The 25264-nt window shown below is 36.9% G+C and overlaps 1 protein-coding gene across 3 annotated transcripts in view; it reads left to right on the top strand.

Moving 5' to 3' along the window:
* Nucleotides 1-25264, top strand: part of TUT7 (terminal uridylyl transferase 7) — a 35369-nt gene that overhangs the window by 8271 nt on the left and 1834 nt on the right. For all 3 annotated transcript variants that reach the window (XM_027880746.1, XM_027880764.1, XM_027880755.1), the window contains exons 6-28: nt 477-565; nt 1492-1543; nt 3295-3364; nt 4244-4370; nt 5110-5229; nt 7912-8043; nt 8771-8951; nt 9315-10453; nt 10579-10729; nt 11406-11492; nt 12245-12345; nt 12856-12913; nt 13644-13747; nt 15640-15729; nt 15814-15927; nt 16036-16113; nt 17347-17524; nt 18244-18291; nt 18410-18501; nt 18920-19035; nt 21674-21990; nt 23720-23796; nt 23947-24010. In XM_027880746.1, coding sequence (XP_027736547.1) covers nt 477-565; nt 1492-1543; nt 3295-3364; nt 4244-4370; nt 5110-5229; nt 7912-8043; nt 8771-8951; nt 9315-10453; nt 10579-10729; nt 11406-11492; nt 12245-12345; nt 12856-12913; nt 13644-13747; nt 15640-15729; nt 15814-15927; nt 16036-16113; nt 17347-17524; nt 18244-18291; nt 18410-18501; nt 18920-19035; nt 21674-21990; nt 23720-23796; nt 23947-24010 — 3585 coding nt within the window. The remainder of the gene's footprint in view (nt 1-476; nt 566-1491; nt 1544-3294; nt 3365-4243; nt 4371-5109; nt 5230-7911; nt 8044-8770; nt 8952-9314; nt 10454-10578; nt 10730-11405; nt 11493-12244; nt 12346-12855; nt 12914-13643; nt 13748-15639; nt 15730-15813; nt 15928-16035; nt 16114-17346; nt 17525-18243; nt 18292-18409; nt 18502-18919; nt 19036-21673; nt 21991-23719; nt 23797-23946; nt 24011-25264) is intronic.

Raw genomic sequence — 25264 nt, 5'->3', positions numbered from 1 at the left:
TTAAGTGTTAAATATGCCAACTTAAAACAGTCACAACAAAAAACAAGGAAATAAAAAAGAAATCACTAAAAGAACCCAAAACCCAGACAGCTTGTAAAGTGAAAACTGAATTAAAAATCTTGGCTAGGCAAATTCTAAACCAGTGTATTTTTTTACTAGTCTGTTGAATGACATGATACATCAATACAACCATGTTTTAGAATTAAATTACAATGGTGCTCATGACTCAAACAGACCTGCAGTAACAAGTGAAGATGAAAAGGACCTGGGGTTCATTTGACCTTCATGATAAGCCTTTACTAGCAGCAGCAGGAAAGACAGAGTTTACTAACAGTTCTGGGTTGTTGGAAGACCTTCTTCTTTTTCTGGGGTTATTCAAACCAGGTGTAGGTTTAAGATTATTGAGAATGCTATAAAGTAGCTACAGACTTAGAATTAGGCATAGAGTAAATGCGGTATGATTCTTTTTGTTGCAGAGTGTTCATTAAGATTGTATGGCTCCTCCTATAGCAGATTTGGTTTCAAAACTTCAGACATAAACATAGATACCCAGTTTCCTGCCCATGTAAGTAAGGCCATTTTATTAAGTATGTATAAGTGGTTTTGAATGTTTGTATCTTATATAGATTATAGTTTAAATATATCTTACAGTGTGGTAGTAATAGTTTTTCTGAAAACCCAGTGAGTAAATAAGGCAGGTCTGGTCTTGGGATAAAATTCCTTTCTTCAGACAACAGTAACGATCAGGCAGTACAATACAGCTTTGTGTTTTGTTGAAACTTCCTTCTGAAAAACTGAAAACATTTAAAACATCTGTGCTCTAGCAGACCTATGAGACAGATCATTATTTATCTTCTCTTGTATGTGGATTAAATGCCACTTTTGTGATCTTGTTTCTGTACTGATCTTGTTACTGTAATGATGTATTCTCATATATGCACGTTTTGACTACTAGGTTGTATTTGAGCCATGAAACCATATTACATGCTTTATAGGTAGAGTAATTTAAAGTCTTGATTTGTCATGCTACTTGTTTCTATGCATCTTTGTGCTTGAACACTGAAAAGGAATTAAGGACTTGACTCCATACTTAAACTTACTCCTGCTGTAGTTGATTTGGCAGTGCCGTTGTTAGAATTCAGCATTTCCCTTAGGAAACAAAGAATGATCCAAGTTCCTGAAGTGCATATGATTTTAAAAAGCTATGATTCCGGTCTTTGACCTGATGTAGATCCACTATGTCAAAATGCAGTCATATTTAAGCATTGAAATAGAGTTCTCATAGTGTTTTTTTCCCACAACCAAGTCTTTCATAGAGGTAAAAATAACTTACAATTACTTCAGGATTTTTTTTCCTTCAAATTAAGAAGAGTTCCTATTCCTTTTGATGCAACTTAATAATAGCCAAGTACACCTAGAGGCAATATTTTGAATTGTAGAAAATCACCTTTTTGACAGCTATGAAAACAGCTTTATTCCTTTTATTGACAGATGGCTCAACCAGATGTTCTCTTACTTGTGCAAGAAAGTCTCCAGAGCAGTGGTAAGAAAAAATTGCTGCCTTCTCAATTCCGTTAAGCTGTTACTGCCTGGCATGGTTGAATTTCATCTCTGTTGAACAGATATGCCACATGGTATCCCTTTTTTAGAAAGATGTGAGACTGAAAAATACTGCAGGACAGAATACATTGGCAGAACTGCTTTTGATTTGATATTCAGTGTTATGAGGGTTGAAGTTCCACTACTTGTGCTGATGTGAGAAATTCCTAGTGGGAAGCTTTCTTCTACATTTTAAGTGAAGGTGTCATTACACATAAGGTAGACTCTGCTGTCTTTCTTTCCCCAGACTGCTCTATTAGCCATACATGGTACAGAAAGTAGCCTAAGGTCTTTGGCATGTAACACGAACTTGGTAACGTACTTTCATGTTGTGTTCTCTTTTCCTGTAATCATGCACATGCCTGTTAGTGCAGTGAGGACATGTACAAATGTCTGCTTACAGTCACATGGGGTTTTTTTGGGGTAACTAATGCGACTCTATGCGTTAATACAGGGAAGTGAATTTTAAAATCTTTTTAAAAGAGTGCACTTACTCAAACCAACTCAAGCATATGCAGGCAAAAAAAAAATGCAGAAAAAAAGTCCGTACTTTTAAATGCAGATTGCGAAAAGCTTCACTACTTTCTTGCCTTGCATTATGGCCACATTTGAAAAATCAGGCCATATGGTTCCAAACGTATATTAAACATGCATACATTTACTAACCTAGATTTTTCTCAGTGCCACCCCTACCCTTATTGTATGTGTATTTCATTGTCTAGTCAAATGGCCATTATGGTCTTGGAGAAGATTAGAGAGATCTCGTAAGAAGTTAGGATCTCTAATGTGTTTCAAATCCAAGTAATATTTGCATTAACGTGTTGTGCAAAACCTTTTCTATGAGTGAGAAGATACAGGGATAGAGCATTAGGTGTTTGAGGTACCCCAGAGGCAAAAGTAAGATACTTTTTGAAGAAATTAGGTGTCCAGTTGGCTAGGTAACATCAAGAAAACCTTTTCATTTCAGAATTTTTCAGCTATCTAAAATTGTTTCATAGTTTTCTCTCTTCATGGCCCAGTGAAACAGTGAGGCATCAAAAAATTAGTCCAGTTTGAAGCAATAAACACTACTGGAGAAGACTCCAGTGGGATTCCTACTTTTTTAGTGTTTTTTAGTGAAACTGAATTGTATTTGGAAATACAATTTGGAAAACTGTATAAAGAATAGGAGGAAAAAAGATTTTAAAAGCATAGCAAAAAGACATTACGTCTTGTAGGCAAACCAGTTCTGTACTTACATACAGCACTGTCAGATAATCAAGGAAAACAAACCTTGATTCTTTCTGTATAATATTGGTGTAATGCTCTGGATTTTCATTTTTCACACTAGCATTTTTCCACAGGTGTCATTTGTCTGTACGTATGCCTGAATTACTGAAACCAGCTCTTAACCAAAATATACCTCCTTAATTACAGCTACTGTGTCTGTGTATATATGAATTTTGAAAAGTTCCATTTTTCTTCAGTATTTTCTTAACAATGCTTATTGTATAGACCATACTCTTTCCATCACATGTGAAAAAGTTAAATTAATCCAGGCACTCTTGTAAATCATCGGATATAATTTTTGGTTTTCTCAAAATTAGTCGTCGTATTAGAAGCTAAAATTCTAGCTGTGCTCCTCTAGTTCCATCCAGTTCAACATATTTTTTCTTAACATGCTTAACATGGCTTCTTTTTCTTTCTCCTATCTAGAATCTTTTACGGAAGTTGATGCAGATTTCCATGCTAGAGTACCAGTGGTGGTGTGCAGAGAAAAGCAAAGGTCTCAGTTGTCACTTTGTGTGTTCTAATAGTATATAGCAATGTAAAATTATGTGTACCAACATCTGATAAATGACGTTTCTGTACTAAATTATTACAGTTCCATGGATCTTGAAACACAAACTAACACTCATGGGCAAGTCATTCCTAGCCTAGAATAAGAGGGTAAGGGTTGTTCTGTCATCAGCTGTGTATTTCCCAATCCCTTCAACCATTATGGCTTCCAGCATGTACCCTTACCCTTCCATTTGGGATAATTGCTTAAGCAGAAACTTTCCTTTCTTATAGGTAGTGTATTAAATACCATATTAAATTATGAATTTCTATAAGGACAAGATCAGTTCGCTTAGCATTGCTAGTATTTTGAGAACAAGTGAAAGTTATTTTATTTTGCCCATTTAATGGATATCAGTTAAGATTCATGAAACATTCTATAAACAACTACTGATAAAAATGTTACCAGTATTTGCTGCTACCTTTATTTTTTAGTGTTTGGAAATATTTCATGAGCTGTGTAAACAGCACAGAAACTTTTTTCTGGTGGTTGTGGTATGGGAAGATACTTTTATTTCATGAAGGAAATTAATACTGTAACTTTTTCAGTTCAGTAAATTAATATCGTTAGAAACAAGTACTTAAATTTGAATTGTATTTTAAAACACTTGTACATGAAATTATAATGCATATGTCTTCAACCTAACCATAAATCAAATTGGTATTGCATGCTGCTTTTCATGCAGAGACGCTGTCTTTGAGAGGTTGTCAAGTCTTTCTTTACAGCCTTCTGCTACACTGTTCTATGAGATATTATGAGATATTATCTGGACTGTGGGTGTTGCTACAAAACCTCCAACATATTTTGTTTCTTTTTGGCTTTTAGTGGCCTTATTTGTAAAGTGAGTGCAGGGAATGAGAACGCTTGTCTGACAACAAAGCATTTGGCTACACTTGGAAAGCTGGAACCTACTGTTGTACCTTTAGTGATTGCCTTCAGGTACTGGGCAAAGGTAAGAGTCGTTTGTGTTCCCCCATCTATGAATAATTATTGAATGAACTTCTATTTTACTCTGCTAAGACTATTACTGTGGTTGAGAAAACAGCTGTTGAAACAGTCCTTGGAAAAAGAGTTGGAATAATGGTATAGATTTTTATAAATGGTAAATTTTGGAAATTATGTAACTATCATCATTTGCCTGCAATAATGTTCTGCTAAATATCAAAAGGGGAATTTTAAGCTTCATTCAGTCACATGCAGACTGTAAGTATCCTGCTTTTTTACCAAACTAGTCAGAGGAATGTATATGAAATGGAATTGTGAGTTCCCCCTAAACTTAATCCATTAGGAAAAAAAGGAAAAAAATGTTTTTCTCCATTGTAGATGAAAACCATCTTGTGAATAAACATAATGTGTTCTAAAATTTTGTGTGCCCACCATTAAAATATTATTTAATTTAAAAAAATTGAAAAACTTTTGTCTTCACTAAAAGGGGCACATTTTCTGAAAATGTGCCGTATGCTACCTGGTTTGCCAGTCTGCATTCTGTGACTCTTAGACTGAGAATGTTATAGTAGTAACATAACTGCAGTAAATATACAGGCCTTAAGAACAAATTCCATACATTAAGAGCTCAAAGATATCTGAATTTCTGTCAGTATTTAATGTGACAGGCTTCTGAACAGTAATTAAAAGAATATTTTTCATGGTATCCCTTCAGAATTTAATGACTGCACAATTCGTTTTTGCAGTTGTGCTGTGTTGATCGTCCTGAAGAGGGAGGCTTGTCACCTTATGTGTTCGCTTTAATGGTTATTTTCTTCCTACAACAGAGGAAAGAGCCTTTACTGCCTGTCTATTTGGGATCATGGGTATGTGTATTTATACTCTGAATAGTGTAAATGAGAGGACCAGTCACCTGTGGTGCTGTGTAAGCTGTCAGCTTCATGATATTCTGAGCAAGCCATAAGAAAACCATTTCTGCAGGAATTAAGAATGTGAATTCATCCAGACTCCACCTAACCTTTGTATGCTTGGCTGTGAGATTGCATTTCACAATCCTAGCCATCAAATTAAGTGCTCTGTTGCCCCTTTTGTGAATAAGGAGAGCTGGACATTGAATAATGCATTTTGCAACAATTTATTTTTTCTTCTTTTTTGGCCTTTCTTCCAGACTCTTGTGAACTCAGTCCACATAGCTACATCCCAAAACAGTGTCTTGGAATTTGACATCTAATTCTTCAAAACATAGACCGTATTTGGGGAGCACTCTGGTGTCATACCTGCCCAGGGGATCAGATTAGAAGTTTAGAGCATGTATTTCTTAGTTTTAGAAACTGAAATGCTTCTTAATATCAAGAGTTGTATAATGGACACAAATCCAGAATCCAGTTCTCCAGGACACCATTTAAGTGTTATATTCATGGCACCCATTTTTGTTCTTTTAGTCTCTTGTTATGTTTACTGTGTACATTCCAGTTTCTGTAACCAATTACATGGAGCTTGTAGTTAAGAATTCAGTACATTAGTGACTCATTCCAAAGCCCCTCTGCTCTCTGGATGAGAGAACTGAATGAGAAAAATGTCCTGTTGTGCATGGTCATGCAAGTAAAAGTTTATGGTTGTCTAATGTGCAAAGACAAGGTTGCATGATACGGAATCACAGGATCAGTAAGGTTGAAAGGGTCCGCAGTTGGTCATGTGGTCCAGTCTCCCTGCTCAGGCAGCGTCATCCTAGAGCATATGGGACAGGATTGCATCCAGACAATTCTTGAATATCCCCAGAGAGGATACACAACCTCTCTGTGCAGTCTGTTCCACTGCACAGTCACCTACACAGTAAAGAAGTTCTTCCTCGTGTTCAGGTAGAGCTTGCTGTTCATCATTTTCTGCCCGTGGCATCTTGTGCTGTTTGTTGGCACCACTGAGAAGAGCCTGGCTGCATCCTCTTGCACCCTCCCTGCAGATACTCGTATACATTGATGAGTTTCCTCTCCTAGCTGTCTCTTCTTAAGAATGAACAGGCCAGACTCTCTCGCCCTTTCTTCATGAGGTGATCCAGTGCTTTAATCAACTTTATAGCCCTCTGCTAGACCTGCTTCAGGAGCTCCACGTATGATGGTTGGGACCTGGCTCCCTGCCAAATGCCCAAAATCCCAGTAGCAGCCCCCCTTCCCCCTCCCTTTTTCCCCCAGGGCAAAGAACTATGCAAATTGAAAAAAAAACCAAAGCCAAGTTAGTTATATAACAATATATATTTTATGGATATTACAGTTATATACAGTTAAGATGCTAGGTGCACAGCAAAAGGGAATCCAAACACCCCCCGAAGGGATAGGGAAAGGGGAAAAAGGAACAAAAGGAGACAAAAAAGGGACACCGAGCAGATATATGCAATCAAACCCGAGAACTAGTAAAATAACTAGTAAAATAAATCTCACCACGTCCCTTAGAAAGCAGGATTGGCAGACACGGCCAGCGCTCTCAAAGCCTCCACGTGGCAGGTCAGTGGATGCTGCAGGCTCCAGCCTTCGATAAGCGAGACCAATGCAGGGACCCACTGTTCCCGAACCTCGCCGGAAGAGAAGAAAGAGAGCAAAGGCTTCTCCTCTCTTCTTATTTATACCCCGATTTACATAAAAATCGTATGGAATACTGGGAACACTGCCCCTTCCTTGGGTACAGACTGGTCACCAAGGAAGGCCTAGATTAAAACTACCACACCATGTTTCTCTTGTCCTAAGGAAGGCAGAACTGGGCACAGCACTCCAGACGTGGCTTCATTAGGGACAAGTAGAGGGGCAGGATCACCTCCCTCAATCTGTTGGCAATGCTCTTCCTAATGCACCCACAGTACCATTGGCCTTCTTGGCCACATGGACACACAGCTGTCTCATGGACAGTTTGTTGTCCTCCAAGTCCTTCCCCAAAGAGCTGCTTTCCAACAGGTCAGTCTCCAACCTGTGCTGGTACCTGAGATTATTATTCCTCCCCAGGTCAGGACCCTGCACTTGCCTTTGCTGAATTTCACAGTGTTGCTCTCTGCCCATCTCTCCAACCTGCTGAGGTCCTCCTGAAGGGCTGCACAACCCCCTGGGGTATCAACCACTCCTCCCAGCTTTGTCATCAGTGACCTGACTGAGGAAGCATCTGTCCTTTCCATCCCAGTCACTGACAAGAAGGTTAAAACAACAGTGGGCCCAGTGTTGAGCCCTGGTGACACCACCAGTGACAGGCATCCAACTAGACCCCGTGACACTGCCTACAAACCTCTTGCAGATCCTCTTGGATCTGCCATACAGCCAGTTCTTAGTCCACCTCATGTTTGTCCACATTTCCTGAGTGCATAGCCTTCTGAAAGCACTAAGCTCTAGAGAGCTTTTTGTAGAGAAGTATGTGGAGAAGAGAGAAACAGATTGAGGCATATTCTAGACCTGCAACAGCTATTTTTAAACTTTACTCTCTTCTCATTTTGCTTACTGTCAGAGGGAGTGGGGGTAAGATTTAAAGCTCATATGATGTTTAGCTCTTTGTTTCTTTTTCTGTTTCTTTAGATTGGAGGATTCTCGTTAAACAAATTAAGTAATTTTCATCTGAAAGAAGTCAAGAATGATGCTGTGGTTTGGAAGCATGACCCTACTGATGATTCTGACTTGCCACAAGAAACTTGTCCTAGAGAGGGCAAGGTTGGAACTCTTAAATTTATTTCTATAGTAGTCTAGCAATTGTTTTTGACCACAAAAAAGAACCATCTTCTATTTTAGTTTTGTATTTATGTTTCAAAACCATGAGCTGAACTAAGAGATTGCATGACTGCTTGCCTCGCTGTCCTTACCTACTGGTGCTAAGAAGCTGGCAGGCAAATAGAGGTTATTTCAAACCATTTGATAAGACCCTGGGTTTTAATCTGTCAGGGGAGAATAGTTTATATAGTTGGAGCAGTTTTATCTCAGAACTGAGATTATTGTATGAAAAATATTTCCTCTTTGCTTTGAACTGTTCTTGCAACTTATTTCTACTATAACAACTTTGTAAGAAACAGTATCACTGTATGATTGCATGTTATTAGAGTTAACAATACAGCCTAGGCTTAGCTAAAAAATAAGCTGTCCTGTTAGATTTGTTAATTTCTTGAAAATTTATAAAAACCATGGCATAAACACTTGAAGAAGCAATTGTTATTCATCATTGATGCTACTCTTTACCATTGCTGCAGTCTTTAATTTTGAAGTTTTATAATATGATTTTATACTGTGGCTTCGAATTTTTTAATTGCAGTTGTATTGCAATTACAGGAGTATAGCAGCAATGATAAATTCTGTCGTACTGTATTACAGATGAATTACGAAGTAGTGTAACAGTTGAACACCTGTGAATTAAATATTATATAATATTTTCTTCTGTAATTGACAGGTTCCCTTAGTATTTCATTTAGGTCAGCAGTGTTCAGCACCTGTTGGTCAGCTCTGGCTTGAACTGCTTCGTTTTTATGCCTTGGAGTTCAATATGGCTGATTTGGTGATTAGCATACGACTCAAAGAAGCGGTGTCTCGTGAATCAAAGGATTGGCCTAAAAAGCGCATTGCTGTGGAAGGTATCTCAACAAACTTCAAAGAACTGTTGTTTTAATTTTATAGGGTACTGACTTGGCTATTGATATTGTGTATTATAACATGGAAATTTTCAATATTGAACTGTGCATTCCAATATAGTAGAATATGTTTCGAAAAGAATCAATTTAAGTAGTATTTCTCTTGTGTATTATTTTCAACATTATCATAAGTACTTGAGTGAAACCTAAATATTGTCTTCATCACAATTCGTAGATCGTTATGTCCTTACACAATGTTTAAGAGTAACTTAACAGTAGTATATTCAAATTCTGTAAGGCTGCAAGTGTATTCTTTTTTTAAAAAGTGAACTCCTTCACTGCTGGCTTGCTTCTTCTTTTTACTAGATCCATATTCAATCAAAAGGAATGTGGCAAGAACTCTGAACAGCCAGCTAATGTATGAGTATATTCTTCACTGCCTGAGGGTAACTTACAAGTATTTTGCCTTGCCTCATAAAAGAAATGCAAAATTGAACAAAAGATCCTCTTCAAATGCCAGTGAGGAGAAATCCCAAACGCCAAACCATGGAAAAGATGCTATAAAGCATGAGGATTCTGACTTGCGAAACTTGGATGGTAGAACAAACACAGCAGTAGGGGAAGATTGCGTAACAGAGACTACACGCACACCCAAGGAACATAAAATTGGTCCTTCAAAACTTTGTGATGGCTCAGAAAGTTTCACGGAAGAAGAATTGGCTGATGATATAAGTCATTTGGTAATTACCCATGAAGACTCAGACTGTATAATCGAGGAAATTATTTCTGGAGATAATGAGGATTTTAAACCAAGTTGTGAAGAGACAGAGAGTGGAAATGAAGATGAAGAAGAGGAGGAAGAGGAGGAACATGAACAACAAAAAAGACAATGGAATAATACTTTGGCTGCTGAGCAGAGAATAGATGAAGATAGTGACAGTGGAGATCTCCTAGTTACAGGAAATGAGCATGATGTAGAGACATGTAGTATTTCAGACTTAGAAGGTTTTCAATATGCTGCACTTACAGAGAATGATGGGTTTGGTTTAGAGTGCGGTGGTATAATGGATGACAAGATTGACATTGATGAGGATAGCACTGAAGGTACTGATGAACTGGATGAATCCCCCAAAAAGTTCGTACATTCAACACGGAGTCAAATATCCCAAATTATTAACTCAGATGATGAAGAGGAAGAGGAGGAAGCACCAAGCCTTCAGAGAGAATGCAGTGTCACCATAGGAGCTGGAGATGAACTAGATAACATATACACTGGATCTGGAGAGGATGATGCACTGTCAGAGGAAGAAGGTGGTTTGTCCATCCTAAGTGAATATGAGAATAAACGTTTCCAAGAGATTGTAGATGGACCTCTGCAGATTAATTTGAGTCAAGAGGATCTTAATGAGAAGAAAAGCCACTTTGAAGAGGACACGACAACGGTGGAGTGCTTAGAATCTGAACTTTTTTATGAATTCAGTAAACAAGCTTTTACAAAGGGCAAGGTAAACAAGCTGTGTCAGAATATAAACATTTTGCTTATATTCTATTAGAAGTTATATGAATGTGTTGCTCAAGTTCATTAAAGGACTGTAGATTTTAAAACCAATCTTGCTTTCTGTTCATGCAGTCTCCTACAGTAGTATGTAGCTTGTGCAAACGAGAAGGTCATTTAAAGAATGATTGTCCAGAAGACTTCAAGAAAATTGAGCTTGACCCACTGCCACCACTGACACCCAAATTTTCAGTTATTCTAGATCAAGTTTGTGTCCAGTGTTACCGTAAGTTTCTTCCTTTGAATATTGTTGTACCATAAAAAACAAATCAGAAAAATAATGAAATAACCACAGGCTAATGGCATTACAAAGGGTGACCATTTATTTGCTTCACAGCCTCCAACTCTTAGATACAATTCTAAGATTTGTAACAGCTTATTAGGACTATTGAGTAGTTTGTATCTAGAGAAACAGAAAGTGTTTAGACTTGTCTTTCACTGAGTGGCTGGCTGATTACTCATATAGGCAAATAAATTTAATTTCTGAGAGTCTAATTTTGGGTGGGGGGGCTTGACTGATGCTTTTACATTTGTCTGCTTTGAATTTTGTTACTGTTACTTGTGGTTTTTAGTAAACAAAGACTTCAGTGTTCTAGGAAAAAACAGTCAAAATACTGGTTTGTAATACTTCTCCACTTTTGTTCTTTTCAGAGTGACCCAACTTTCCTCCTTTCTCTCTCGCCATTTCTGACCAGACAAAATGCATTATTTGTCTAATTAATGTTTTTCTTTGAACAGGTATTTTTCTCCTACATCCTTGCTTTCTTTCCTTCATATGTGAATCTTCTCTTGCTTTTTCTTTCCCCTCCCCTGCCCTACTGTAAACCCCTCACTATTTTCGTTTGAATCTTTGCCGTTTGCTCTTTCTACAGATGCCTAAATTGTTGTCTTTTGTTTTTAAGATGATTTTGCTCCAAATATAGTAGAGGATCAGGCTCGGGAATATATAAGACGAAACCTGGAAACTTTCATTAGACAGGATTTCCCAGGTAAAAAGGCCAATTCTAACTTCATATTTATACTTTTGACTATTCATACTTGAGTGTTTTCCAAGAAAACCTATCATTTCAGCATAATAAACACTTTACTTTGAACATTTAACATATAAATGTTGCATTTGTATCAGCATTGCAACACTTCATTACATGAATTTCTGTTCTAAGTCTTTTAAGACTTTCATTTAAATTTGGGGGGGGTTTATTTATTTTTATATAGAACACAGTAGGAAGGAACAATAGCAAGTTAAGGAAAAAAAATGGAAGCATCAGAGGAGTAGTTTTGTAGTAATTATTTTAACTTATTAGCTCAACTTCTGCTTGTTGTGTCTGCTCTTACAAACAAGTTTTTTGTGGTACTTCCTACTGAAATGGGCTTGGAATATTTTAAAATACAGCCACAACATCAGTCCTGTTCACAGAACCTAGGTATTTGAATTTTTTTTCTTTCTTTGTTTCTGGATTTCTTATCTGTAACACTTGGACTTCAATACATGGTCTTTTAAAAGTAGCAGAAGTGTTTTTTTTTTTTGGCTGGAGCCAGGTATATCCCTTACCCTGCAAATCTCTGTACAGAGCAGTCTTACATTTTTTATCAGATTTCAGCTTGAACCCACGTGCTGATGAAGCTAACTTGTTTCTGGATTTGTCAGACTTCTTATTTGAAACAACAAAAATATCAAAAAACCAAACAAGTAAAAAATTCTGTCTCAATATGTGGTTGTAATACATCACATCTCTTACAGGAACCAAGCTGGATTTGTTTGGCTCCTCAAAAAATGGCTTTGGCTTCAAACAAAGTGACCTTGATATCTGTATGACAATAGATGGTCTGAAAACAGCTGAGGTAGTTTGAAAATATTTTGGGTTTGTTGTTAAAAAAATACAAAATGTTATTGTTATATTGTGTATCTACTGTTAACAAATTTATTATTTTATAAAAGCTTTTCATATTAGAAGAAGGTGCCACAAAGGCAGATTTTTTTTGAGGTCTTTGCTGTTGATCTAAGCGTGAGTTTAAGAATAACTTTCAGTAACCAGTTTTCTTCCGAATGCTGCACTTCTACTTTTATCTGTGCACATAAATAACATGCTTTGTAGCATAAACAACTAGGAATGGGAAACAGTGGAAGGGCACAACACTCTCCCTTCATGCCTGATACCAGTTTCTTAAAAGCTTACTTTAATATATTATCTACTGTTGATTTTACCCATGCTATTTTGAAACAATTCAAATATATACACTTCTGTATAACCTGAAACCTTCAATTATGCATCTTTAAGCTTAATGGCACATAATAAAAGGTTTGCTAAAATAAAGCATATAAATCTTTAATTTTTTTTCCTCATGTCTAAGGGACTGGATTGCATCAGAATCATTGAAGATTTAGCAAAAGTTCTCAAGAAACAGTCAGGTAACTTTCTGGAAAATTAAAATAAATGATTCAGTTCATGTGACTTCAGTTTGAAGTAGTGAGAATGTTCTGGGGCACTGTAGATGAAAATCCATAAGATATAACTAGATCGAAGAGAATGTTAGTAAGAATGAGATTAAATATAGTGAACATTTGGATTTATTTTTGTTTGCATATATAGGTCTATGAGGTTATAATGTAATAGGTCCACATCTGAACTGGACAAATAGTATATTTATAACCTGCATGCATAAGAAGAAACTATTTAAGATTTGAGGCTTCAAGTTAGTAGTTATGTTGTATTTGCATGTTCAGTGATTAGTAAGTTGATAGTCAAAGATATTCTGATACAAGTTTGCAATGGGAATTCTGTTTTTTCTGCAAGAAATCATTATTTTTTTAGTGCTTGTTTTGATGGATCTCAAGTTAATTACATATTATTGGAGTGAACTATCAATTCTCTTTAGCCTATTTCTCTATAGAGAAATTCTGTTCTCTATTTAGATTGATCTTGGTTTTTGAGGGGGCTAAATGTATATTTGCATAAAATATATTTAGCAGATAGATCATGTTTGACACATGTCTAAAATCACTACTAAAACATAACCGACCAGCATAAGTTTGGTGTCAACTAAGATTTTATTTTGTAGCATTTTTGCTACAGTTAGAAGTTATTTGATAATATGAGGACCGTATTGTAGTCATTCAGTAATAAAACATTTCATCCTAGGTTTAAGAAATGTCTTGCCTATAACAACTGCTAAAGTCCCCATTGTCAAATTTTTCCATGTCAGAAGTGGTCTTGAAGTAGACATCAGTTTATATAATACTCTGGTAAGGTTATCTCCTTTTCTTATTTTATGTTTTATAGCAAAAAACTGCAGATCTGTTTTGTTATCTGGTATTGTCATGACAATCAATTTAAGGTGGCAAGCCCTTCCCACGTGACTTGAGAAGAATAGGATTCTGTAGTTAAAAGGAATTCTTCAATACGTGTGGAAAGCCAATCCCAAATTAGAGTAAGAGAATAAATATCCGACAGGCTTAAGGTGTTCTCCGTATCTAAAACAAACAGCAGATTGTCAAGGACTTGAAGTTTTGCGGAGCCTTCAATCAGACTTGAATCAGCAAAATTTTGAAGAGACACCAGGGCATTGGTAGTGTCCACATCCCCTTTGGAGAGCATGTGATCTCCTTTACCCCACAGTTATCAAATGGATCTTGTTCACCGTGTTACTGATCACAATATCCTGACACCCCAGGCTGTAGTGCTCCTCCATGGAAATGAAGGTTGACTTTATCTGTCCTTATAATTTTTTTCCTGTAGTCATGTCCATCTTCTTAATGGCTTCCTGCGCTTTAACAAGTGGGAGACACATAATGCAGAAACATCCATTGCTTGTGAGAATGAACATGTGATAAGCATCTGCATTATCTTTTACTATAAAGAGGTTTAAGTACACCTTTTCACTTGAAGAATTTTCAACCAAAATCTTAGTTAGTAAGGTTTGTTTGAATGGAATGTGAATAGGATGGGAATTGCCACTTCTCTCACCAACCACAAGGAATTGTTTTTCTTGACGCATACCAACTACATTCAGTTTAGTATCAAACTGAATGTGGAGCAGAAGAGACAGCCTGGTGCTGTGTAGCAGTGCCACTGATCTGTCAGCAACAACTACAATGCTGCCATCCCTTCAGCTGCAGCCTTGGAGCTGTGGGTTAACAGAGACCTTTTCTGAAGATGTGATTTGCTGCTGTGTATCCACCTGGTACAATGCAGTGCCACATTCCTGTCACAAACCCACAGGGAGCAGGTCATCACTGACCAGGAGCTTGATGCCATTCCACATCTTCCCCAGTGATCCCCCATGCCCTCAGTGCCCATGAGATCCCCTCACGACACCCCCTCTCCCCTTCTTGAGACTGAAGTCTTGACTGAAGATTGACAGTTTCCAATTAGCTATTGCAGATTTATATTGTAAAAAAACTTTTTTTTTTACTTGACTGTTAGTGGAATCAGCTGCACAATTGCAACTTTGGAGTTACCTCTTTTATAAGAAAATTTGTTAGTTCTTCACTAAGAGTAAGAAATAGGCTCTTGCCTAGCCTTGAGAGCTGAAATAGTGATTTTGAACCCAGTTTGCCTGAACTAAAACATATTTTTGGCCAAATACTTTAAAACCAGTTTTTGTTTATTTCAGTATCTCTAAATTTTGAAAGCCAGTTCCTTGAAACAAAGGAAAGTTAAATCTCAAAGCAAATTCTAAAACTTTCTCAAGGTTTTGTATGATTTCAAGGGCAGTCTTGAGAAATACACCTCAACCACTAAGTAAGTCTGAAAGTTTTCTTGCAGTTATACATCCATATGAGTCCATTGGTAGCTCTCACATTTCTGAACTGACTCTTGGTTCAAGAAGTTACCTTCTACCAAATATTAAACTGCAGTAGTAGATTAATACTTCTTGTTTTGAAATACTGTTCTGTGAGTGCTGCTTTGTACCACCTCCACAGAGATTAAAGAAGCTGATTGCTTTTTTAACAGAGCAGTTGATACCCTCCGGGTGGAATACTTCCATTCTTAATCTGTGTTGCTACTCTGCAGGGCTTCACATCTGCATTTCCTGAGGACACAACTTAGAGTTTTTGGTTTTCATGTTTCCAGCTTATTTCCTTAATGTCTTCAGAACTCCAGTGTTTTCTATATGACTTTCTTATTTTTGTAGGCCTTGCATAACACAAGACTCCTGTCGTCATATGCAGCTATTGATCCTAGAGTAAAATACCTGTGTTACACAATGAAGGTCTTCACAAAGGTGAGTATATTTCAGACATTTAGAAGGAGTAGTGCCTGAAGCAGGGGATGATAACCAAGATACAAATCATGTTTCTTTTTCTAGATGTGTGACATTGGAGATGCATCTCGAGGTAGCTTGTCATCTTATGCATATACTCTTATGGTGCTTTATTTTCTTCAACAGAGAAATCCACCTGTCATCCCTGTTCTTCAAGAGGTACAGTATATTGGAAAGAAATGCGTATCCATGCACAGTATTGACCAGAAGAATGTCAGTGCTGAATATGAGAGGCTCTTCTAACGAGTTTTAATGTTATACTTTCAGATCTACAAAGAACCGAAAAAGCCTGAAATTTTAGTTGATGGCTGGAACATATATTTCTTTGATAAGATAGACGAGTTGGTGAGTAAAGCAGGCTAATTGGAAATGCTGTTACCCGTAGCTTGGCAAATAAAAAGAAATTCCTTTTAAAGACATTATTCCCAAACAGAGTGACTGAATATTGTGGTTTAACCCCAGCTAGCAACTAAGTACCACACAGCCAATCCCTCGTTCACCCCACCCTCTCCTGACAGGAAGGAGACTCAAAAGAAAAAAAACCTGTGGATTGAATTAAGAACAGTTTGTTAATTTAAACAATATAAAATAATAATACTCATAATACTTACAATACTACTACTGCTAATAATAATAATAATTAGAAAAGAGAGGAATAAACCCAAAAGAAACAAGAGACACACAGCACAATCTTCAGCACCCGCTGACCAATGCCCAGCCCATCCCCCAGCAGCCATGGGGCTTTCCTGGCCAGTGCCTCCCAGTTTATATACTGAGTATGATGTTCTATGGTATGGAATGTCCCTTTGGCGAGTTCGGATCAGCTGTCCTGGCTATGCTCCCTCCCAGCTTCTTGTGCACCTGCTGGCTGGCCGAGCATGGGAAACTGGAAAGTTCCTGACTCAGGGTAAGCCCTACTTGGCAACAACTAAAACATCAGCATGTTGTCAATATTATTCACATACTAAATCTGAATTGCAGCACTTTACCAGCTGCAAAGAAGAAAACTAACTCTGTCTAACACAACTGAAAAAAACAACAAATATAGGAATGGAAGTAGAGGAACTGCTGCTTTGAAATCCCAGTTCTGTGCTGTAAAGCTTTTAGAATATGGTTGGTTGTAATTCATCTGTGAAAAATTAATCTCCAAAATCTGCAAAGATAGATCAAAAAGTTATTTTAAGGTGTTTATGATGATTAGTTGGTCTGTATGTCTCACTGAGTGGAGATAACTCTTACAAATACCCCCTGTGTATCTGGGCATAGCTGGTTAATCCTGTTGAATAATTTTGTTTTATATATAGATACATAAAGTGAATTAATAAATTCTTTTTTATACAGGCAAAACCTAATGCTACAAGTTTTGTTAATTGTCCACTTTTGTTTTTAATGGATAAAAAATATACCATTTTAAATCAATGTTGTGTTATTAATACCAATTATGAAAGGAAGTATTCTGGTATAATTCAGTTGTGTTTCTTTATAAAATAAGACTTCTATTGTTTGAGTTTGGAAATTAATAAAAATTACTCTGCTTAATGTAAATACTGGACATAAAAATATTTCTGTCATTTTCAGTCAGCTGTTTGGCCAGACTATGGCAAAAACACTGAATCTGTTGGGCAGCTGTGGCTGGGACTTCTCCGATTCTACACAGAAGAATTTGATTTTAAAGAGCATGTCATCTGCATTAGGAGAAAAAATCTTCTCACAACTTTCAAGAAGCAGTGGACCTCGAAATATATTGTAATTGAAGGTAAAAGCATATGAAGTATGTGAATACACGGAATTTCTTTAATGCCCATTTGAAAATTTTGGTTTTCTCACAAGGCTTATTTATTTTGCTCTTACTAGGTTATGAGTTATTTGCTCCTGTTTTGAAATCATCACAGAATTGTGATTCAGTTCTGGTAGTGCTTAAGGGTTGTGTTTTTTTGCTTCTGAAAAGAAGTTGCATAGCAGACTTTTTTTAGTCTTCATTATGTTTTCATTTAGTTTTCATTATGACAGTAGCTGACAGAAAAATAGATTTAAGGAAATGCTTTGGTAAAGCAATTAATTATAATGCAGTTGATGTTTTCTCAAATACTAAGTTTAACTGAGCCCATAATAATGTAACTCATTTAACCCTGTGTATGATTCCACTGTTAAGTGTTACTGTGGTCTTTGACAAGAAAATGCAGTGACACATTTTAGAAGTGTTCTATAAACCATTTTCTGGCCCATTTCACTTTCAGGGAAAGAATTTCTATTCCCTTGCTTGCATGTCCAGCTTACTCTTTTACAGTAATTCAGTTGGTTCACAGCTGGACAACTGTGATCCTTTGTCCGTGGACTTAATTTATTCCCAGTAGATTTGTGAACAGATCAATTTCACTGTCTTAATTGTGCATCTGGAATAGTTGCCTTGGGTTGTTCATATGTATGTATACACTACTGATCTTGCCCTGAACTTGAGTAATGTTTTTTCTACAGATCCCTTTGATTTGAACCACAATCTTGGAGCGGGATTGTCAAGAAAAAGTAAGTCTTCTGTTAACAATTTCGGTTACAAAGTGAAGATCTTGTCTTGGATGTCATTTTACTTTCTGATTTGATATTTAGATGATTATTTCAGTTTGTTTTTCTTTTTCTTCTCCAGTGACAAATTTTATAATGAAGGCTTTTATCAATGGCAGAAGGGTGTTTGGTACCCCTATAAAAATATTTCCTAAAGAATACCCATCAAAAATGGTAAGTTTCTTCTAAGAGGAGTATATGTGTGCTCTTTGGCATGTTAAATTACTGTTAGCAGGAATATGGCTACTTTAAGCTATTTCTCTTAAATTTCCACAGTACTCTACAAATTTTTATGGGATTTATTGCTGAGTACTGTTTTAATGTTATTTGCATGTAAATATGTTGGTAAGCAGAATGCTAGTCAAGTCACAGTTTCATTGTACAGACTTACATATTTTAATCCTGATCAAAACCACCATTTTTTTTTTAAAAAGGTCAGTGGCCAGTTAGCTTATCAGGTCTTTCAGGGTTCATCTGCAGACACCAAGTTTATTCTTTTCTGTAACTCTTACTGTTGTTTTAACACTTTACTTATCTGTCCTTATACCCAGGTGTATGGATTTTCATTTTAAATGCATGGTTTCTTCCACAGGAGTACTTTTTTGATCCTGAGGTACTAACAGAAGGAGAATTGGCACCAAATGATAGATGCTGCAGAACTTGTGGTAAAATTGGCCATTTCATGAAAGATTGTCCCATGAGACGAAAGTGAGTATAGTACTGGCATCTGTGTGTAGCTTTTTTTCCTTAGGTTTGTTTAAGAAAGATTAGAATAGTAATGCTAAAGCAAAACTTGTACATGCTGCAGATTATTTCCTTCACTGCTGAAATTAAGATATATCAGTAGCAATTTTGACAGCGGTGGATGATATTGCTGCAAAACTATTTAGCTTAAGGTAGCAATGCTGACTCTGCACTTCATTATATAGGAAAGTCAAAGAGAAAAACAGAGCTCAATAACTGTGGTTTGTGAAAAGCATTCATGGGTGCATTTTGTACTTCTTTTATTCAATAGCTTCTCCTGCCAGAACTGTGCTGCTCCCAGCAAGACATAATTTTATCATGTTCACAGAATCCTGTGATTAATGTCAAAAAGCGAAACAAGAATGTATTACTTTTTGTAAGCACACACATATGAGAACAGTGTTCCGTTTTACATCCAAGAGAATGTTTCCTGACCCTGAGCGACCACATGTCAAATACCGAACAATTTTCTTCTTGCAGCAAATGAATTGGCTATGTGGCTTTTGTTGCTCTTCCTGTTATGAGATGTCTAAACTTGAAACTGATTATTTCATTTTATTTTCTAGTTTAGACAAACATTTTTAAAGTCTTCACATCTATAAAATAGTGAAAACAGACAAATAAAACTTAAAGAGAATGAAATCTTGAAAGCCCTTATGCTCACTTGTGACGTGGATGGCAAAATCTAACCATTGTTTAAAGTCTATCTATGTTAAAAGCTGTAACTAAAAATCAACTGTGCTTTTATATAACTAAGTAAAAAAAAATACATTGGGTTGAATGAAGTAGCTGTTCTGCTACACATTAGAGAATTGTGAAGTTATATTGTTGAGACTATTAATTTGGACTTTTACTCAACTTCAGCAAATGCAAGTACAGTGCTGATGATAATTTGAAACTAAGGAGTGCTGAATTTGGTGTGAAATGTCTAAACTACTGTCTCACGTGGAGTTTTAATCTTGCATTCTAAAGTGAAACACCAATTCTTTGCACAGACTCAACTATGTTCAATAAAACATCAGAGGGAAAGTAAGTGGATTATGCATCTAAGAAGAGAAATGCCTTAGAGAGTAAAACCACTGATACATTGAGTCCTCTGTCTATTCACTGCAATAAGGGTGCTGTCTATGGAGGTCAAACTAAGTTGTCTGTTTTCTGTAGTCTCTTCTTATTCCCTCAGCATCTGCAGTTGCTGTATGAGAGATGTTAGAGTGCATACATACCCTGGTCTGGTAATGCTCATTTGTGGATTGGATTTGTTTATGATTTTGTCCTTTTAGTTGTTGGTTTGGGTTTTTTTCCTGAACCTGATTGTCCTGATTTCCTTAACAGTCTTCTCTGGCAACCGGTTCCATAAGGGTTCTGACTGAAGTGTAAAGTAATACTTTCTTGTATCTATTTGAAGGCAATCTCATTTTAGTCATCCATTAACTTGATATGTCCCTAATAAAAATGTTAAATAATATTGGTCCAAATACAGACCTTTAGGAACACCACCCATAGCTGGTCTTCACATGAACACCAGGCCATTGACCACAACACTTGGAGTGCAGCTACCCAGCCAGTTCCTTATCCAATGAGTGGTCCATCTATCAAGTCCATGTCTTTCCATTTTAGAGACAAGGATGTTGTGTGGGACAGTGCTAAATACTTTGCACAAGTCTAGGTAGATGATATCGGTCACTCTTACCCTCAACTCACCCTTACCTACCAACTCTGTAGCCCTCTTATAGAAAGCTACCAAATTTGTCAGGTGTGATTTGTCTTAGTGAAGGTGTGTTGGCTGTCGCATTTGCCTCTCTGTTTTCCACGTGCCTTAGCAGCAGGTTCCAGGAGGATCTGCTCTGTGATCTTACCAGGCAGAGGTGAAACTAAATAGCCCCAGGTCTTCCTTTTCACTTTTTTTAAGGAAGTTCACCTTGAAGCTCATGCCATTCTTCTGCCCATTCATTCAGTTTTGTGGAGTATTTTCAAGTTGCTTGCAATTAACACTGCATCTCATGACTGAAGGAGCCTAGTATCATTTTCAGAGTTGGAAGTTTCACTGATGTTTCCGTCTCTAGGTCTTGTATAAAGATGTTATATGAAACAAGTCTGGCGGTGGTAGCTGTTTCCCTACTGCTAGATCTTTAAGTTACATAGAATGATAGAAGCTTCTCCCCGTAGGAGAGACTTTTAGAGTGAATATGCACAGTTTCAAAAGGAAGGAACTGAGTTCTGGTCAAGTTGTACAAATAGGAAAAAAATAGAACAATAGCCCTATTTTTTTACACTTTGCTGACATTTTGCTTGGTGTTTCTTTTCTTCCACTGTCTGTAACTTGAGCACCCAGAATTGCAGTTGTGTTTATACTTTTTGAGTTATAATTATTAGAATTTAGGACTGCATTGTCATCTAATTGTAAAGTTAAGTTATTAAATATATGTCACATCACTGTTTGATAAGAGCATCAAAGGGAAAGGTACATCAATTCACTTTATTTAACCCACTGAAGAACTACAGTTGTCTGCAAACAGCACATAGTTTTTCATTCTGGGTTTTTTTGGACTCTGTGTATGAACATAAAGCCTATGAACTCTGCAGCATTTCTCTACTTCTGCAGACTAAGACGGCGTCGTGATTATGAAGGCACACAAAGATATGCTGAAGTCAAGGAGAAAAGCAAAGAAGACAGAGAAATACAGAGTAAATCAACAGAAAAGGAGAGCTCAATCAAGGAGGGGAAGTTGCATGTATGTACACCTCAGAAGAGGAAACTAGCAAGGGTAGTAGTGGAAAGTGGAAGAGAGAAGACTCCCAGGCAATCAGCAGAGAAGTGGAAGCGCCTGGAAGACAGAGACTTAAGAGAAAAACGTTGTTTTATCTGTGGAAGAGAAGGTCATATTAAAAAGGAATGCCCACACTATAAAGGAGTTGCAGGTATGAAGCAGATCATGCTGAGCGGTTTAAAGAGCACTTATGGATTTTTGGTAATTTTTTGAGGGTTAACTAATGGGTAAGGTTTTTACCTTGAAAGACATCACGTAAATGCTATTTTTTTTTAAATGTAGTCACATTTACCTCTTTTCCCCTCGTCCTCACCTTCCATTCAGAAATTTGCTGTATCCCTAGGGATCTGGCATGGTTTCCCTTAGCAGATAAGATATTTTTAAGGAAAAGGGCTTAAGTATCAGGTATGTTGAAATTGCTTCCAGTGTTGTCACAATATATGAGCTTGCTAACACTTCAGATTACAGCTTCTCTTCCAGTACATCATAATTGCAACAAAAGCTAGCATTATAGAACTCTTCACATCACCTAAATCAGAATTATTCCATATGAACCTGAAGTCAATAGGAAAGTATACAGATTGCCCAGGTAAAACACTGTGAATGAAATAAAGAATATTTCTGCCAGTTCAGCAGTTGGAGGGATACAGCCGTCTGTCTTACAGATCCTTACTGGCAGATCCGAATGAAAAAAATTAAATACGTCTGCTTAGCAGTATCTAAGTCATGCTTCAAATAAGTTGGATCACTTATGTTGTAAAGAAATATCTTTCTAAGATGAAACTGAGACTTAAGACAGTAGATGGTACTTGTGATTAGGTTCCAAAGGAATACTGTGTCTCTGTTTCTCTGTAGGTAAACCTAAGTGCATTTAAATTCAGGCTGGGATTACAGATTACTCATGACTTGACCTCTTAAAGGAACAGATAGGAATCTTGTGTATGAATATTTCTCAAACCAGTTTTTTTTATAGCAAAAATATTCAGTCTGGATTAGGTTAGGAGACCCTTCATAATCAGATGTATTTAGTGAAAGAGGACATAAGACTTTGTTAAAATACTGGAAAAGGGAGAAAAGTGGTGCAAATATATTCAGAACTGTGAAGGTATTTAGAAGGATTCTTAGTTTGATAGACCATTGCTAGTACTGGATGGACAGAAAAGGTATTTAAAAATTGAAGTCATGCTTCATTCAGCCTCTGACCTTTTGAAGGTGTACGTCAAGTCTAAATTTAACTTTTGAGTTAGTTTATCATTGACCTTGTCTCGTTCAGCTTTTCTTTCTTTCTACCATTCTGTTTGCCATGATACTGAGCTTGCTAAGGTGGAGGGGAATATGCCTGACTTGTAGTTAATAGTTAATTTAACATTTAGTTAATTTAGCATTCATCATAGGGGAACTGTGCTTAGGCTGTATGGTATATATGTCTAAAATAATAAATTCTGGAGTATGTGTTTTTATCTGTTACCTGAATTTTGGGAACTTCTGTATTTGAATTTGAAAGGAATTGCTGTAGGTTGGGCTTTGTCTTTTATTGCTTGCTTAGTGTCTGAAGTGTTCTTTCTAGTTGAATAAAGTACTGTGAACAAATGAACCTGAGAGGTCAGACTTTGCTCTTTGATCTGCTACGTATTGTAAGACTATGGACAATTCACTTACCACCATGTCTTCATTCAAAGTTCCCTGGTTCTGGGTGGGTTTCTAACTTAGATGCATGTCACCTATGTAAGTTTTCCATGTTACAAAATTGAGGAAATTTACAATGTCTTGCCTTCTACTTTCTGTGATTCTAGATTGCAAATATTTTGATACATTTCTCTTATGATATCTGTCATGGAAACTAGTTTCAAATTATCAGCGCATTGTTATGACCTTTTCAGGTGGCTCAAAACCAGAAGTGTTGTGTGGATCTCCTTCTTTGCCCAGTGCTGTCAAGCATGCTGGTAGATTAAATCAGGTAAACACCAAGAGTCCCTTTTGTTTGATCTTTTATTTTTTATATGTTTTTAAGCCCATATAAAGTAATTAAGAATAACTTTCAGGAAAAACCTTTTATGTTGTGGAATGACATATTTCAATTTTGTTGATGTGTGTATGTTTTTTATAGGGAGTGCTTATACACGAAGAAAAAAAGAAACAAAAAGGAAAAGTGTTTTTGAGTCCCCAGTCAGGTTTGTATCTCTTCGTTTCAATTTAGAAGCTCTGTGTAAAAGCAGTGTGGCCAGCAGGTTGAGGGCAGTGCTCCACTCTGGTGAGAACCCACCTGGAGCACTGCATCCAGCTCTGGGGTCCCCAGCACAGGAAGCACCCCAACAAATCAACCTATTGAAGCAAGCCTGGAAGAGAGACACAATAATGATTAGAGGGATGGAGCACCTTCCCTATGGACAGGCTGAGTAGGTTGGAGTTGTTCGACCTGGAGAAGAGTTGAAGGCTCTAGGAAAACTATTTTGGCCTTTCAGTTTTAGAAAGGGGCTTGTAAGAAAGGTGGGGACAAACTTTTTAGCAGGGACTATTGCAGTAGGACATGGGGTGATGTTTTAAAACTGGCAGTCAGCTTTAAGATCAGATTAAAGAAAGAAGTTCTTCACAATGAGGGCGGTAAAACACTGGCAGAGGTTGCCCAGAGAGGCGGTAGATGCTCCATCCCAGGGAACATTCAAAGTCAGGTTGTGTGTGGCTCTGAGCAGCCTGATCTAGGTAAAGAAGTCCCTGCTCATGGTGGGGCAGTTGGACTAGATGACCTTTAGAGGCCCCTTCCAACTCTTAACTATTCTATAATTATATGATTCTCCATCACTCCATGTGGGAACTCTGCCTAATTTGCTGAACACAGTGGCAGTCTGGATAAATTGAAAACACACTTTTTTTTTCTTTTTTTTCTTTTTTTTTTCAGCTGGAAACATTTTTGACAATTTTTGAGTTTTTGTTTTGGAAGCAAAACTTTGCTGTAAAAATTTTGTGCACTTATTTCATTGTGAAGGATAATGGTGGGTTTTTATCAATACCTCTCTCCTGTTTTGGCACAGGTGGAGTTCTTTGATTGTTCAGGGACAAAACATGGAGTGCTTTCTTGGGCATCTTCCTCAGAGTAATTGTCTAGAATTATACATGATGAAATAACTTAAGAAAGACATCCTTGGTCTGAGCTGCCAAAATGCAAACTAGTTGGAATTACATTTAAAAGTAGTAGTGAGATTGTATTATAAAGGCCTTTATGTATTCTTTCTGGACCAGAGATGTTTTGCTTCAGATGCATGATTACAAGTGTAGCTTCCTTACAGTAATTTCACACACTTATTAACAGGTACAATTAAGATTTTAAAAACAACTGGGCTTTTTTTCAATTATTTTGATTTTCTAGTACAACTCTGCAAACCTTTTAGCAGCTTGGATGTATAATACACAAATATCTTCTAAGACAG

The sequence above is a fragment of the Empidonax traillii genome, unplaced genomic scaffold (assembly GCF_003031625.1).
Source record: "Empidonax traillii isolate 1590-97213 ecotype Southwest subspecies unplaced genomic scaffold, ASM303162v1 scaffold6:size4315531, whole genome shotgun sequence".
NCBI lineage: Eukaryota > Metazoa > Chordata > Aves > Passeriformes > Tyrannidae > Empidonax > Empidonax traillii.
The sequence above is the reverse complement of the archived record's forward strand: the minus strand, read 5'-3'. Positions and strand labels throughout refer to the sequence as shown.